Source organism: Pituophis catenifer, unplaced genomic scaffold, assembly GCF_029215685.1.
Source record: "Pituophis catenifer annectens isolate HBS135680 unplaced genomic scaffold, rPitCat1.0.hap2 SCAF_2, whole genome shotgun sequence".
In the NCBI taxonomy this organism is placed as follows: domain Eukaryota; kingdom Metazoa; phylum Chordata; class Lepidosauria; order Squamata; family Colubridae; genus Pituophis; species Pituophis catenifer.
In genome coordinates, this window is record NW_027256882.1 from 2556102 (window position 1) to 2572311 (window position 16210).

At 42.0% G+C, this 16210-nt stretch overlaps 1 protein-coding gene and 1 pseudogene across 1 annotated transcript; one reads left to right on the forward strand and one right to left on the reverse strand.

Moving 5' to 3' along the window:
- Positions 1–305: 305 nt before the first annotated feature.
- LOC139309242 (zinc finger and SCAN domain-containing protein 2-like) lies at positions 306–7507 on the forward strand. The gene is made up of 6 exons (XM_070933305.1): positions 306–716; positions 1560–1689; positions 4657–5181; positions 5313–5488; positions 5573–5613; positions 7342–7507. The coding sequence occupies exons 1-6, from the start codon at positions 306–308 to the stop codon at positions 7505–7507; spliced, it is 1449 nt and encodes a 482-aa protein (XP_070789406.1).
- A 3872-nt stretch (positions 7508–11379) lies between these two features.
- Positions 11380–12576, reverse strand: LOC139309243 (zinc finger protein 85-like; annotated as a pseudogene).
- Between the last annotated feature and the right edge of the window lie 3634 nt (positions 12577–16210).

Sequence of the window (16210 nt, forward strand, 5' to 3'; positions counted from 1 at the left end):
TAGGTTGGCCCTACTCAATTCCTTATTACTATCGTTATGATTATTACTTTGTTGTTTTCCAGATATACTGAGAGCTTCTGCACTGGAAACAAATTTCTTGTGTGTCTAATCACACTTGGCCAAATAAAGTATTCTATTCCATTTATCCTCATACAGGTACCAAAATAACTTGTGAGAAAAGAGAAAAGTAGCTGTTGAGTCTTCTCTAGGAGTTCTGCACAATATAGTTCCTGGGAATGAAAAGACCCTTGGAGAACTGCAAGATTTCTTAGCTACATTTGAAGTTGTGCTAGAGGATAGAGAAAATGGAGGAATATCTAGCATTTGATGGAGCTGAAAAAGGCCATCTAGAAGCTCATTCTTGGACCTATAAGGATGTTTGGGCAAAAACTGAGCAGAAGGTCCTAGAGGAGGACACTATCAGTTCAGAGGTCCAGCACAGGCTCTTCAGGAGCATCCAGTACCAAGATTCTAAGGGCCCCCGAGAAATTTGTAACCACCTTCATCACCTTTGTCGCCAGTGGTTACAGCCAGAAAGACATACTAAAGCTCAGATGTTGGATCTGGTGATCCTGGAGCAGTTCCTGACTATCCTGCCCCCAGAAATTGAGAGTTGGATTCGGGAGTGTGGAGCAGAGACCAGTTCTCAGGCGGTGGCCCTGGCCGAAGGTTTCCTCCTGGGCCAGGTGGAAGAGCAGAAGAAGACAGAGATGCAGGTGAGAGACCTTCTTTTTGAGACACAAAAGGGGAGTTAATGTTACAAACAGTGTTTGAATCCTTAAATATCTCCTCAACATAATATGAAAAGATGGCTAACAGTGGTTCTTTTGCTGCTTGCTCCTTTCTTTTTACCTGCTACTTCCCTTCCAGAAGTCATTCTTCAACATAGTCCCTTATCATTCCAAGGGAGTACAAAATCCATCAAATTCCTCTCTGAACCACCTTTCTAGGAAATTCACTGAGGAAGTTCAACTTCAGGACACTTCACTGGGTAAGAATGTATTCCTTCCAAGCGGTGTGAAATTCTACAGAAAGATTAGAAATACCTCCCATTGTCTGGATCTTCTCATGCATAATTTTGCTTTTAAAAACACTTATTCCACCATTTTTGTCTCCTTTGCAGAAGATATAACAGTTCCACTGATATTTCTAGGATTCCCTCCTTGTACCAGTGGAGCTGAAAAAGTAACTGAATCAGCTGTTCAGATAGGAGGAGAAGCTTCAGTAAGTTGCAAAGAACTGTTTTGAGGCTTCCTGATTTGTTGTGGGGTTGAAGTATAATATTGTTGCTTCTAACCAACGTGAAAAGGGAAAATGTGGGTTCAGTCCTTGACCGGTTACGCTTAGCTTATCTCTCTGCTTGTTAAAGTTCAATTTTGAACTTTGAACTTCAGTTTTGAAGTCCACATGACTTAAAGTTGAGAAGTTCTGGTCTAGACGCTACCTAGGCAATTTCATGTACCTGTTCAGGGAAGAGAGTTAATCCCTGATAAGGTATCATGGCCTACATGTAATTCCTTGAGCAGTTGGTTAACAGGGTCCTGTTTTTCCTTGTCCAGGAGGGTCTTGTGTCCTTTGAGGAGGTGGCAGTGTATTTCTCCGAGGTTGAATGGTCTCAGCTGAATCCCCCCCAAAAAGCCCTCTACAGGGAAGTCATGCAGGAGAATTCTCAGAATGTGGCCTCTCTGGGTAAGCAATAGCAATTAGACTTATATACCTCTTCACAGTGCTTTTACAGCTCTCTTTAAGCAGTTTACAGAATCAGCATATTGTCTCCAACATTCTGGGTCCTCATTTTACCAACCTCAGAAGGATGAAAGGCTGAGTTAACCTTACACCTGGTGAGATTCAAAGTAGCCTGCAGTACTGCATTCTAACCACTGCACCTCTGTTGGACCATCAGATGCTTAGAGGAGACATTTGTGATAGGGTAAAATTGGCTATTTCTGTTCAAAAGATATCCGTGCTTCTAGGAAAAGATGAAACCAGTAGGTTAGATTAGGGTCAAGGAAATGCGCAGCAAGTGTCCAAATGAAGTCAGAGACACTAACACGAACTTATAGCTTTATATAAATAAATATATTTTACATCTATATTTACAGCAGATAAGATAGTCAGATAAAGAGGAGCATCATGAGGTAAATCACAGTGCACACAGAGCACAGAAGAAAAAGGCAAAAAAAAAAAAAACCCTCCCCCTCCACACCTACAGCAACCAATCATAGCACAGATTGCCTCATCCAGGAGCCAGCACTCTCCAACCAATCATATATCCTGTGTTCTGGCTCACTGCACAACCCCACTGATCTGGCTTCTAAATTTAAATATCAAACACCTCCAATTTATAATGGACAGCATTTAAACCACATTGTTTCACAAGATCCTTGTATTTCTGTATACCCAATAGCTTTGTCATGAGGTCAGCCAAATTATCTTCCGATGGGCAATAAATTAGGTCTATTACATTTTCTTTTGCTACTTCTCTGACATTACGATATTTTTTGTCAACATGTTTCCTTCTGATTTTTACTCTTTCAGCTGTTGCCATTTGTATACATCTTCAAATACTTGTATAGCTCCTTTCACTTTAATATCCAAATGTTTTAACAATTGTATATAATATGTTGTCACTGAACAGAACTCTGATAATGCTATGAATTCTGCTTCAGCTGTAGAAATGGCAACTCAAGTCTATTTTCTAGATTTCCAACCAACTTGTGCATTTACGAACATTACAACAAATCCTGATGTTTATTGTCTATCTTATACCTCATTAGCCCAATCACTGGTAACAAAACATTTCCATTCAAATTCATTTGTTGGTTTTAAATGCAATTCCAAATCCATCGTTCCCTTTAAATAACATAGTATTCTTTTAATTCCAAAACCAGTGTTGTTGTATACGTTTTGAGCAACTAACCTTGCTTTATATTGTACTTCATCATTCATCAAAAGTTTCTTTTTTGTACACCCATCTGCACCCAACAGCTTTTTGTTACCCTCTGGTAACCTGATTGGAGTGAAAACTTTCTACTTTTGCATTGACAACATTTCTTCATCCATAGCCTCTCTCCATTTCTCTTGTTCTGCCAGAGGTAAATTTAATACTTGTGTTAATTTGGGGCTCATAAAATACGTTACATACTTTTACCTCATCAACTGTGAATCTTTCTGGAGGAACTTTGTTTGCTTTTTCAGACTTCCTTGGAATAAATTGTTCCTGTTTCACTGGAATCTCACTTTGTAAATATTCCTCTGAGCTGTGCTCAGATCCTAAACTGTACTCTCAGATTTCTGTTTAACGTACCTGTGTGAATGGACTAGATGTGTTCTGAGAGACACTCCAGATTTTAGCCTTGCTCTATAAAGTTTTCTGGTGAGAGTTAATTTGCTGCTTGCCATCTCTCTTACATAAATTCTGTGTAAGGCAAACCAGCATTCTCTAGTAGATATTAGCCCACACATATTGCCTATCTTCCAAGGATAAAATTATGCTGGCTAGAGCTTTTTCATTTCACTTTTGCTGTTCCTCATTGAGATCTGCTGGAGGATTGCAAATCCTCCCTCCACAGAAACATCTCCATTTTTAGAGATAATTCAACCTATTAAGATGAGCCAAAGGAAATCCTCCTTCCTGTAACAGATAGCATCATGCTGTCATTACAGACCAACCATCCTCAAGTTCACGGATAAACTTTTACCTCACAAAAACTTACTACTGACTCTTCAGAATGCTTCTGGACCCATAACCTGTCAGGGCATTGCGCAGCAGGTGTCCAAATGAAGTCAGAGACACTGACACAAACTTGTAGTTTTATATAAATAAATATATTTTACATCTATATTTACAGCAGACGCGATAGTCAGGCAAACTGGAGCATCATGAGGTAAATTGCAGAGCAAACGGCATAGAAGAAAAAGGCAAAAAATGGAAGCTCCCCCTCCATACCCACAGCATACAATCACAGCATAGATTGCCTTACACAGGAGCCAGCACTCTTCAACCAATCAACCCTAACTTCTCTGGCTCACTGCACAACTGCACTGCTACAGCTACTAAATTTAAATATCTTAAAAGTTAGGATTAGGGCTAGATCAGTGTGTCTTAACCTTGGCAATGTTAAGATCTGTGGATGTCAATTCTTTCAATTCTGGGGATTGAGGTCTACACATCTTAAAATTGCCAAGATTGGGAAACACTGGTTTAAATCATAATGATGATGCTAATTTATATTAACTTCAGTTTCTCATGAATGAGATGCCTTCCTCTTTGCCATAAGAGCCAGATTATCTATTAATTTCCCTTCCTTTCTGCTTGGTTTGTGGATCATGGGTGAAACTCTTATTTATTTATTTTTTTCTTTTAAGGAGTGAATGAGCTGCGGAATGAGACTTGTGAGATAACACTCCAGACAATTTGGCCTGTGAAAGGAGTAGAAAAAATGACAGATCAGAAGGAAACAGAATGTTGCCAAAAAAATTTATCACAAATTGGAAATCAGAAAAGCTTAGTTTCCCAGCATTTTTGGAGTATAAATGATTTTACTGCACAACAAAATCAAACTGGAATAAAAAACAAAGAGTATTTTGAGAACAGATTGAAAACATTTGAAGAAAAATTAGATATAAAGAACGATTACCAAACTCATTCTACAGAACAATATGGATACAAGGAAGATGAAAAAGGTCACAGTGAGATCCTTATTCTTCCCTTACCTGGAAGGGACAGTATGGGAGATAAACCTTATAAGTGCACAGAATGTGGAAAGAATTTCAAATGGAATTGTCTGCTTATTTCCCACAAACGGATCCACACAGGTGAGAAACCGTACCAATGCACGGAGTGTGGAAAAAGATTCAGCAAGAACAATTTCCTTACATACCATAAAAGGATCCATACAGGAGAGAAACCCTATAAATGCACAGAGTGTGAAAAGCCCTTTGGTCGGAGCAGCAACCTTATTTCCCATAAAAGGATCCATACAGGAGAGAAACCCTATACATGCACGGAGTGTGAAAAGACCTTCAGTCGGAGCACCAATCTTATTTCCCATAAAAGGATCCATACGGGAGAGAAACCCTTTAAATGCACGGAATGTGAAAAGACCTTCAGTCAGATCACCAACCTTATTTCCCATAGAAGGATCCATACAGGAGAGAAACCCTATAAATGCACAGAGTGTGAAAAGATGTTCAGAAAGAGAAACCACCTTATTTCCCATAAAAGAATACACAACCGGAGAGAAACCCTGTTAATGCATGGAATGTGGGAAACGCATTAATGAAAGCAGTTAACTGATCTCCCATAAAAGGTTCTACACGGGAGAAACCATATAAGTGCACAGAGTGTAGAAAAAGCTTTAGTGAAAATGGATCCCTTACAATTCACATTAGGATCCATATAGAAGAGAAGCCTTATAAATGCATGGAGTATAGAAAGAGCTTCAGTCAGAAACCAACCTTATTTCTTATACAAAAATCCACACAGGCAAAGTGATATCAATGCGCAGAGTGTGGAAAGAGATTTGGGGAAAATGAGTCCCTGATTTGCCGTAAGAGAATCCACACATAGGAGAAACCATATAAATGCCTGGAGTGTGGAAAGAACAAGCAGCAACCTTTCTTTCTATAGAACAGGGGTGTCAAACTCAATTTCATAGAGGGCCGCATAAGGGCTGTGGTTGACCTCGGGGAGCCAGGTGGGCATGGCCAGCTTGATGCCACTAACTGAATGTGTCTGACTGGATGGGTGTGGCCAGCTTGATGCTGCTCACTGACTGTGGTTGACTTGGGACGGTCCAGCCCTCGAGCACTGGGATCCCCTAGGCCAGCCCAGCCCTGCTTCCCAGAGGGGGCATCCCAACAGTGAAATCCTACCGGTTCGCACCGGTTCAGGCGAACCGGTAGTGATAAAAACTACCGGTTCGGGCAAACTAGTAGTAAAAAAAAACCTACCAGAACTGGTATTTCTGACTATCAGCTCTGCCATCCGAATTAAAATTGCTAGAAAGCAGGAAATCCTGCTTTCTAATGAATCTAAATCACACAGCACAGCTGTTCCCCCCCCCCTGCTGTTATACTTGTCTTCCGAAGGCTCATTTTTCCCTGCAATTGGTGCGTACTGTGCATGCACGCATGCGTGCAGCATGCATTTTTTGCGCAACACGCTCCATGGCTTAGGGCCGGGGTATTTGCGAGACCGCCTTCTGCCGCCGATAGGCTCCCACCGACCGGTTCGCTCTCACAGAGAGGGCCTCCTCAGGGTGCCGTCGGCCAGGCAGTGCCGGCCGGCGACCCCCAGGGGGAGAGCCTTCTCTGTGGCAGCACCTGCCCTCTGGAATGACCTGCCCCCTGAGATACGCATGATATCAGACCTCCGGACTTTTCGTCGGGCCCTGAAGACACACTTGTTCCATCTAGCTGGGCTGGCTTGATCCCATCCTCTTAGTTTTTTAATCGAATTTCGGTTTTAATTGGGTTGTTTTAAATTCGGGCCAAAATTATTTAATTGTTTTTTAAAATGTTTTTAAATTTTATATGTTATGTTTTATTCTGGCTGTACACCGCCCTGAGTCCCGCAGGAGAAGGGCGGTATAGAAATATAATAAAATAAAATAAATAAATAAATAAATAAATGAATGTGTGCGTGTTTGGCGCATACTGCATGCACGCGCACTGCGCTAGCACGCACACAGCACGCACTTGGCACACACCACGCATGCGCAGCCAGTGAACCATAGCAAACCAGTTCAGATTTCACCACTGGGGCGTCCACTTACCTCCTCTTCCAGGCTGCTGCCAACGCCACCGCGGTGTAAGGCCAGGTGAAGTGGCGATACTGGGCAGAGAAGCAAAAGGTCAGGCAAAAAGGTGAAGAAGCTGTGCGTGCGCAGGCTGGGTGGGGTGAGGCCAACAAGCTGCAGCTGTTACTGGGCAGAGTGAAGCATAGCGGCCAGTCTCCATGTGCTTGCCACAAGACCACACACACACCGCCTCCTGTGTGCACATACTTATGGAAGCACATAGAGACTGGCCACTCTACTTCACTCTGCCAGGCAACAGCTGCAGCCCGGCCTGCCCGGCCTCATCTCTTCGCCTGGCCTCTCACTTTTGTGCCCAGTCTCGCCTGTCACCTCCTATACTCACGCACGCCCCCTGGGATGGGGTGGGATGGGCATGTGCGCCTTGTGCCTCCTGTGTGCACGCGTGCACACCAGGATAGGGTGGGCTGGGCCAAAGCAATGTGCGCCAGCCCCTTATAGTTTCCAGGGCAGGCCAGATCCTACCACATCACTGGCTGGAGCTAGCCTGCAGGCCTTGAGTTTGACATCCCTGTCATAGAAGGATCCACTTGGAGAAGCAGTATAAATGCATAAAGTGTGGAAAGAGTTTTAGTCAAAGCTCTTTGCTAATTTCTCATGTAAGAATCCACGGAGGACAGAAAACCTATATATGTCCTGAATGTGGAAAGAGTTTCCGGTGCAGCAGTAATCTTACATCCCATTAAAAAGTCATATTTAAAGCTTCCATGAAAATGAAACCCTTAATATTCATAAAAGGACCCACATGGAGGGGAAAACCATAAAAATGCCTGGAATGTGGAAAGAAATTCCATGAAAATGGGTCCCTTATTTCCCATAAAAAGATCCATATAGGAGAAACCCTACAAATGCATGGAGTGTGGGATGAGTAGTAACCTTAATTCACATTACAGGATCCGCACGTGAGAGAAACCATATAGGTGCATGAAGTATGGAAAGGAATTCCACCAGGAGAGTCACCTTACTTCTCATACAAGGATCCACTCGGGTACTAATCCATAGAAATCCTAGATTAATTTGCTTCAGTTCATACACACTGTCTAACAAACCTTGGAGTGTTTGTGCCTTAAGTTTCTCATGAGTTTCTGATGCACATGAGAATAAGGATTAAAGAGTTGAGTATGCTGGTGTTTTTCCCAATAAACATGGGGAAAAAGAGACATTTGGAAATCAGTGGGGCCCAACATACATAAAATCAGGAAAAGTTGTCCTTCACTCCTGAATAATCGAGGTGTTTCTTCTGATCAAATAGACCATAAATAGAATATTGGCCACTGATTTTCAACATTGCTAAACCCTGATATATTGCTTTGTATATTGTGTGTACTCAGCCATTCCCCCCTCATTCTCTTGTAAATCCTGTTATGATGAATCTCTTCTGTGCACTCACAAAAGCTGATGTCTAATAAAGTTGGATACTTTTAAAGATGGTATCAGACTCGTTGTTAATTTGCTGCCATTTGGGGGCAGAGATTGGTAGAAGTCTCCAATCTGGTTTTGGATAGAGAAAAATGTACTCCCTTCTTTTCAAAATGCTTTTTTTAATACTAAGAGCATGCACAATGGGCAAAGAAGCTTTCAAGGGGCGCAAACACCGGAAAACAAATCTTGTGGTAGCCAAGCAGCAGATTTTTTCATAATAATTCTGCTTGAGCAGGGATTAGACTAGATGTCTAAGGTTTGTTCCAACTTTGTCTGTGGAGTTTCTCAATTATCCAGGTCATGGTTGAAAGAGGAGTTTGAAAGAAGAGTCAAAGAGACCAAAATTGAACAATCCTCTCTCAACAGAGGGAGAGGGATAAAACATCATCTATCTCCAGTCTACAACACAGTCCTTTCAACAGTTCCAAGAAGGCTCCACCCCCATTTGCACTATTCAGGTGACCCAGAAGACACGGACAAACCTCCAAGTGGCCTCAATGACTGTCTAAAAAGACTGCAAATTACCAACTGTCTGCAAGGTGTATAAATCCTTCCATTCCATACCATCCAGTCAGAGCTGAAGAAGCTTCTTGGATGAGAAGCGAAATGTCTTCAAAGAAAAGAAAATCCAGTTGTCTCTTGAAAAAGAACTTTTGGAATTCCAACTTTATTACTCTATACCTTCTCATGCTTCTGGGAATTCCACAGGAAAGAATAAGAAAAGGAGAAGGGAGGAGAGTAGAGAAGAGAAGAGAAGAGAAAACACAGTTGGAAGGGACTTGAAGGTCTAGTCCAACCCCTGCTTAGGCAGGAAACCTATACCATTTCAGACAAATGGTTATCCAATCTCTTCTTAAAAACTTCATGTTGGAGCATTTACAACTTACGGAGGCAAGTTGTTCCACTGATGAATTGTTCTGTCACGAAATTTCTCCTTAGTTCCAAGTAGCTTCTCTCCTTGATTAGTTTCCACCCATTGCTTCTTGCCCTGCCCTCAGGTGCTTTGGAGAAGAGCTCGAATCCCTCTTCTTTGTGGCAACCCCTGAGATATTGGAACACTGCTATCGTGTCACCCCCTAGTCCTTCTTTTCATTGAAATAGACATACTCAATTCCAGCAACCATTCTTTATGTTTTAGCCTCCAGCTCCCTAATCATCTTTGTTGCTCTCTGCTCACTTTCTAGGGTATCAACCTTTTTTTTTTTTACATCGTGGCGACCAAAACTGGATGCAGTATTCCAAGTATGGCCTTACCAAGGCATTATAAAGTGGTATTAACACTTCATATGATCTTGATTTTATCCCTCTGTTTATGCAGCCCAGAACTGTGTTGGCTTTTTTGGCAGCTACAGCACACTGCTCATATTTAAATAATTATCCACTAGAGGACTCCAAGATCCCTCTCACAATTACTACTATTGAACTAGATAGCACCTATACTGTACCTGTGCATTTGATTTTTCTTTCCTAAATGTAGAACCTTAGTTCTTTCACCATTGAATTTCATTTTGTTAGATAGCGCCCAATATTCAATATTTTAATCTTTTTAAAGAATGCAGGATTTGGGGCAAAAGTACAGTTTTAATGAGTTAACTTGTCTAAAAAAGATGGTTGAATGTGGCATAGTTGAAAATGAGTTGCAACTTGCACTCCCTGTTGCAGATCAAGGAGCTCTTGTGATGTCTATGATTGCAACAGAGGTGCCATTAAAATGACACCTTGTAATATCCTAGAGAGGCCAAACGTCAAGCCAGGATCTTCGCTGTCTGCCCGGTTGCCCTAGGGATTGAATTAGGACTCTCTGGTCTGGGTTGCAAAACTAGAAATGCAAGATTGCTCCAACGAGAAACATAAAATGTGTAAAATCATTAACTTTTATATAACCCCTTTTTATTAAACTTTTGCCCCACGCGCTGCGCATGCAACTACATCATCTGCGCAAGTGCACAGCTTTCATGCATGCCCCCATGCGCTGCGCACGCAACCATATCATCTGCACTAGCGTGTGGCTTTCACGTGACTCCCCCATGCGCTGCGCATGAAAGAACACAATACATAGTTTGTTTGTGTACATGTTTGCACTTTTGAACCATTCTTGACTCCTGGAGGCCACCTGCAGGGGTTTTTTTGCCATGGTTTTTGTTGGAAGCAATTTTCCCTTCTTCCTAGAGCTGAAAGTGTGTGACTGATCCAAGGTCATCCAACTGGCTTTGTGACCAAGATGAAACAACAACTCACAATCACCTGGTGGGTAACCTAACCACCACACCAAACGGAGTCCCTCATTTTTAATGACTCTCCTTAAAATCCAACTACTGGATTACAATTTCAGAAAATAAGGATCTGCAAAAAACAAATGAATTAAAACAACATCAGTAAATATCAAATATCTCAGCGTAAAAAGATGTCTATTTCCATCAAGGTTCTTTAATCTTTAAAAGGTTTTCAGAGGTCAACAGAGTAACCATGTCTTGCAATCAGTCGTATTAGAGAAATAACCCTTCAGCTCCACCTTTGCACTTCCATCCTAAATCTTGCTGCAATCCATAGTTGGGTACTAAATTTATGAAGAGCCTGTAAAATAAAATGGATCTCATTCACCGTTTGATGCGTTTATCCAGTTTCTTTTATTTTACGACAGGAATTCTTCCAAAATACCATGTTAATTCCATGCTGATCATTCTACAGGAAACAAGGAAATTTAGTCATCAAACTTTTGATATCTTCTGTTTATACAAGAATGCTTAGCTGTTGTATACATTCTTTGCACTGGGCAAGATTCATAGGTAAAGGTTTCCCCATTCAGATGTGTCTGACTCTAGGAGGTGGTGCTCGTCTCCATTTCTCAGCTGAAGGAGCCAGCGTTGTCCAAAGACACTTCTGTGGTTATGTAATCAGAGCCAAGTACACTGCTACCTTCCCACCAAAGTGTGACCTATTTATCTACTTGCATCTGCATGTTTTTGAACTGCTAAGGGGGCAGGAGCTGGGGCCAATAACACCCCATCGTGCGGCACTCGGCTCTCAAACCTGGGCTGTCAACTTTCCAGCTGACAAGCTCAGTCTTTAACCGCTGAGCCATTGCACCCCCTGCAAAATTTATAGGGAAACTGAAGCCCTTCCATATTCCACATATTCATATTTTTTCCACCATGTGGATTTGTTGATAAGAAATTAGGTCAAAATTCTGATTAAAGCTCCTTCCACACTCCATGCATTTATAAGGTTTCTCCTTCAAATGGATCCTTCTGTGAGTAGAAAGGTTACTGCTTGTATTAAAGCTCTTCCTCCATTCCATGCAGTTATAAGATTTCTCCTTGAAGTGGATCCTTCTGTGGGTGGAAAGGTTACTGCTTGTATTGAAACTTTTTCCACACTCAGGACATTTATAGGGTTTCTCTTCCGTGTGGATTCTTTAATGAGAAGTAAGAGCAGTACTCCAACGAAAGCTCTTTCCACACTCCAGGCATTGATAGGGTTTTTCTACCGTGTGGATTATTTTATGGGAGGTAAGGTCACTGCTTTGACTGAAGCCTTTTCCACATTCCGCGCATTTACAGGGTTTTCCCCAGTATGGATCCTTCTATGGGAAATGAGGTTGCTGCTCTGAGTAAAGCACTTTCCGCACTCAATACATTTATAAGGTTTCTCTCCTGTGTGAGTCCTGACATGGAAAGTAAGACTACTGCTGTTGCGGAAACACTTTCCGCATTCCATGCATTTATGCGGCTTCTCCCCTGTGTGTATTAAGTAAGGGACCAATATACACGGAAATGCTTCCCACACACCAGGCACTGAAATGGCTTCTCCCCAGTGTGAATGGTACGATGGGAATTAAGGTGCCTACTCGTGTAAAAGCTTTTTCCACATTCCGCGCATTTGTAGGATTTCTCGGCAGAGTGGGTCCCTTTATGAAGTCAGATCACTGGCCCTCCTGAAGCTCTTTCCGCACTCTGCACAGATGTGTGGTTTTTCTTTTGAGTGAATCTTTCTATGAGAAGAAAGGTTGCTGCTTGTAGGGAAGCCCTTTGCACACTCCGCGCATTTGTATGGTTTCTCCCGTGTGGACCCTTTTGTGGGAAATCAGGGAGCTGATTTGACAGAAGTTTTTCCCACACTTCATACATTTATAGGGTTTCTCCTCCGTGTGGATCCTTTTATGGGACATAAACGCAGGTTTCCACCTGAACCTTTTCCCACATTCCATGCATTTGTATGGTTTCTCTCCCACGGGATCGCGTTCATGCAGAGAAAAAGGAAACATCAGATTAGAAGCCTTCCCATTCCCGCTACTCTCCTGGAGTGAGTTTTGGGCAGCTGTTCTTACTCCCATTTCCTGAAAGGTTTCTCTTCTGCCTTTCTAATTCCACTTGATCTGCAAGGAACTCTTTTCTCTCTTTCTGACTGATCCATTGGAATGGTTCCTTCTTTTTTTCTCCTGTTTTTACTCAGTAGCTCCTGAGCGGAAGAAAAAAATGAGCATTTTGGCAAGATTTGGGAAATACAATAAAATTAAAAAATGACAGTAATTTACCTGCCAAGGAAATTCCTGGAAAAAAAAACACTTTCAAAAATCTGATTGTTAATTTTATATTTCTGGTGGGATTATTATTATAGCAATAGTAATAGCACTTCACAGCACTCTCTGGATGGTTTATAATGTCAGCATATTGCCAGGATATTATTTATTAAATTTATATGCCGCACAACTCCCAGCGACATTTATATACATAAAATTGCATGGGTGATATTCAAATGGGTAGTTTTCATTTTATGATCAATAAAAACTTTCAAAAGCCCATACACACACGACACAGAGAAGCATCACAGTGTAGTTTGAGTGTATACATGTACATGGTGGAAAAGAAAGAATGCTGAGAGTTTACAAGACAAAGGAACAAAGCTGTTACAGAATCTAGTAGTCCTGCTATAGATACCTTGAAACCTCCTCCCAGAGGGAGCAACAGAAAGAGACCATGAAGTGGGTGTGTGGCGTGTCTCACAACGCTTTGAGCTATAAGCACATGGTGCTTATAAACAGCATTCTGAATAATGGGAAGTGAGCTTCCTATAATCTTCTCTGCTGTCCTCACCACTCTCTGTATGGACTTTTTATCTGCTGCATTGCAGCCACCAAACCAAACCGTGATGCAGTTTTTAAAAATGTTCTCCATCATGCCTCTGTAAAAAGTGGCCAGGAGACAGAGATGTCCTCTCCTCATCGATGCAGGAAATGCAGACACTTCACTAAAGTTAATTATTTATAATGCAATTTGTAAAAGGAGTTCAGCTATCCTGAAGGCTGATGAGGAGGGGGCAACTCATGGGGGTTGTTTGCAGAGGCCTCTGACTTTTATCTTCTCCATCGATCCTGTCCTTCCTATAACTCTGCTGAAGATGTTACCTACTGTAAGAAGTTAGCACCCACCCTTCTCCTAGAAGAATGAAATATTTAAGGAAATATTAACAAGGCAGAACATTATATTTCCCTGAACGAGAAATGGAGAAGCATGTTTTAAAGACAAAGCAACTCCCTGCAGCTCCCTGTCCCTCCCCCACACCATTGTCAATGGGCCATTAAGGCCTCAGCCAAGCTCACTCATTCCCATCCACCCCTTTGTCAATGGACCATCATCTGCAACACAATAGGACCCATCTAGCAACAGAAACTCACTAGCAACAGAAACTCACCACATGGCAAGGCTCAAGCAAGCTTGGGAGACAAGCTACAAAGTTAGCTAAGACCCCCGCCCCCTGGGAGTCTGAAACCAATTTCTTGTACAGGAACAGGAAACTCTGAGGTGGGGCACAACAGAGGGCATAAAACCAAGGCACTCCCAGCATCTCGTCCCCCCCCTTTTTTTTTTCTACTCAGGATCTCAAGCCATGTGATTCTGTTCAGGAACTCAAGCCATGTGATTCCTGTCCACCATTAAAGCAGCTTTCCAAGCAGTTTCCATGTTTCCAGTGTCTTTTTCCCCACTTGGAGCTGAACCCAGAAGGATATTTCTTCTTACAGAAGAAACATCCTTCTTGGTTCAGTTCCAAGTGGGGGAAAAAGACACTGGAAACATGGAGACTGCTTGGAAAGATGGTTTAATGGTGGACAGGAATCACATGGTTTGAGTTCCTGAACAGAAAAGGGCGAGATACAGTGAGTCCCCTGGTTTTATGCCCTCTCTGGCTTTGAACTTCCTGGGGCCCTGAAAGAGTATCCTGATTGGTTGTCAGACTCCCAGGAGGTGGGGGTCTTAGCTAGCCTTACTGGCTGATGTAATCTTCCCAGGTGCCATGTGGTGAGTTCTGTTGCTAGATGGGTCCTATTGTGTTGCAGATGATGGTCCTTTGACAAAGATGGGAGTGAATTGAGTTTCTGCCTCTGGCCCATTGACAAAGGGTGGGGGGGGGCAAGAAGGTCTTTAAAACATGCTTCTCCATTTCTCATCCAGGGAAACAATATTCTGCCTTTTTAATATTTCCTAATGTTGGAAGATACGATTCACCCTTCTAGAAAAAGGAAAAGAAATTAAAAAAAAAAAAATTAAAAGAGCAGGAAAATTCCCCAAAAAGAAAATAAGCAGAAACTCAGGCAGAAGTTTCAGCCCCCACCTTTGTCAATGGGCCATTAAGAAGCTGAAGCCACCCTAATTTCCACAACAAAGGAAGGACAAAATTACAGGGGCCTGCAACATCCAAACAGGTATGGGACACAGAAAAAAAGCAAACACCCAAAAAGGAAAAGAAATCAAGCCAAAGTAATTAGAATTTTAAACACATGAGAAAAGGAGATATTCACTAAAACAGTAATAACAAACGGATTAATTATAGGGAACGAACAACTACAAAGGGCTAGGAAAAACAGAAATTGGACTATAAAACAATTACGTATTTGCCAGATCCAGGACGGAAGCACCCAATCATAAAAAAAAAAAGCAGGATTTAAACACCATAAAACAATCACACACACAAATCAAAGGATTCACATGCCAAATCAAAAGAATTTCAAAAATCTTTAAAGGGTCACATAGAAAAAATCAAAAGACTTTTTAGGATATAAAAAGGGGTTTTTCTTACAGCTCAAACAGGCTCGGAACGCTGTGATTGTATTTGTTTCTTGCCTGCCTTCCTATATAAATGATAAACTAATTCTGCGCTCAAGCAGCTGACCTCCAATCATTTCGAAGTTATCTCCCAGCCAGGAGTTTTGAATTCAAGAAGGGAAAACTCTATCTTCCAACAATCCTTAAAAGGAAAGGCTTCTTTTTCCTTCTGTTGGAAGAAATATCCTTCTGGGTTCAGCTCCAAGTGGGGGAAAAGACACTGGAAACATGGAGACTGCTTGGAAAGATGGTTTAATGGTGGACAGGATCACATGGTTTGAGATTGTAGGAAGTTAGCACCCACCCCTTTCCTGGAAGAGTGAAATATTTTAGGAAATATGAAAAAGGCAGAATATTATATTTCCCTGGGATAAGCATATTTTGAAGCAGTTCCCATCTTCCTGCCCCCCACCCTTTGTCAATGGGCCATTAAGGCCTGGGCCAGTCTATTCTACATAACAAAGATCTACCTCCTTCAGGCAGAGCCATAGTAGGAATTGCCAAACTCCAACAAAGATAGGATTAGCCCTCTACACAATAGCAGCAGAAACTCACCACATGTGACCTGGGAAGCACATGTGACCATCAACCAGCAAGGCCCCCACCCCCTGGGAGTCTGACAACCAATCAGGATACTCTTTCGGGGCCCCAAGAAATGCAGAGCCAGAGAGAGCATAAAAACCCGAGGATTTACTGTATCCGCCCCTTTTCTATTCAGGAACTCAAGCCATGTGATCCTGTCCACCATTAAACCATCTTTCCAAGCAGTCTCCATGTTTCCAGTGTCTGTTTCCCCACTTGGAGCAGAACCCAGAAGGATGTTTCTTCCAACAAGTTCCTGAAGAGAAAAAAGGGCAGATACAGCGA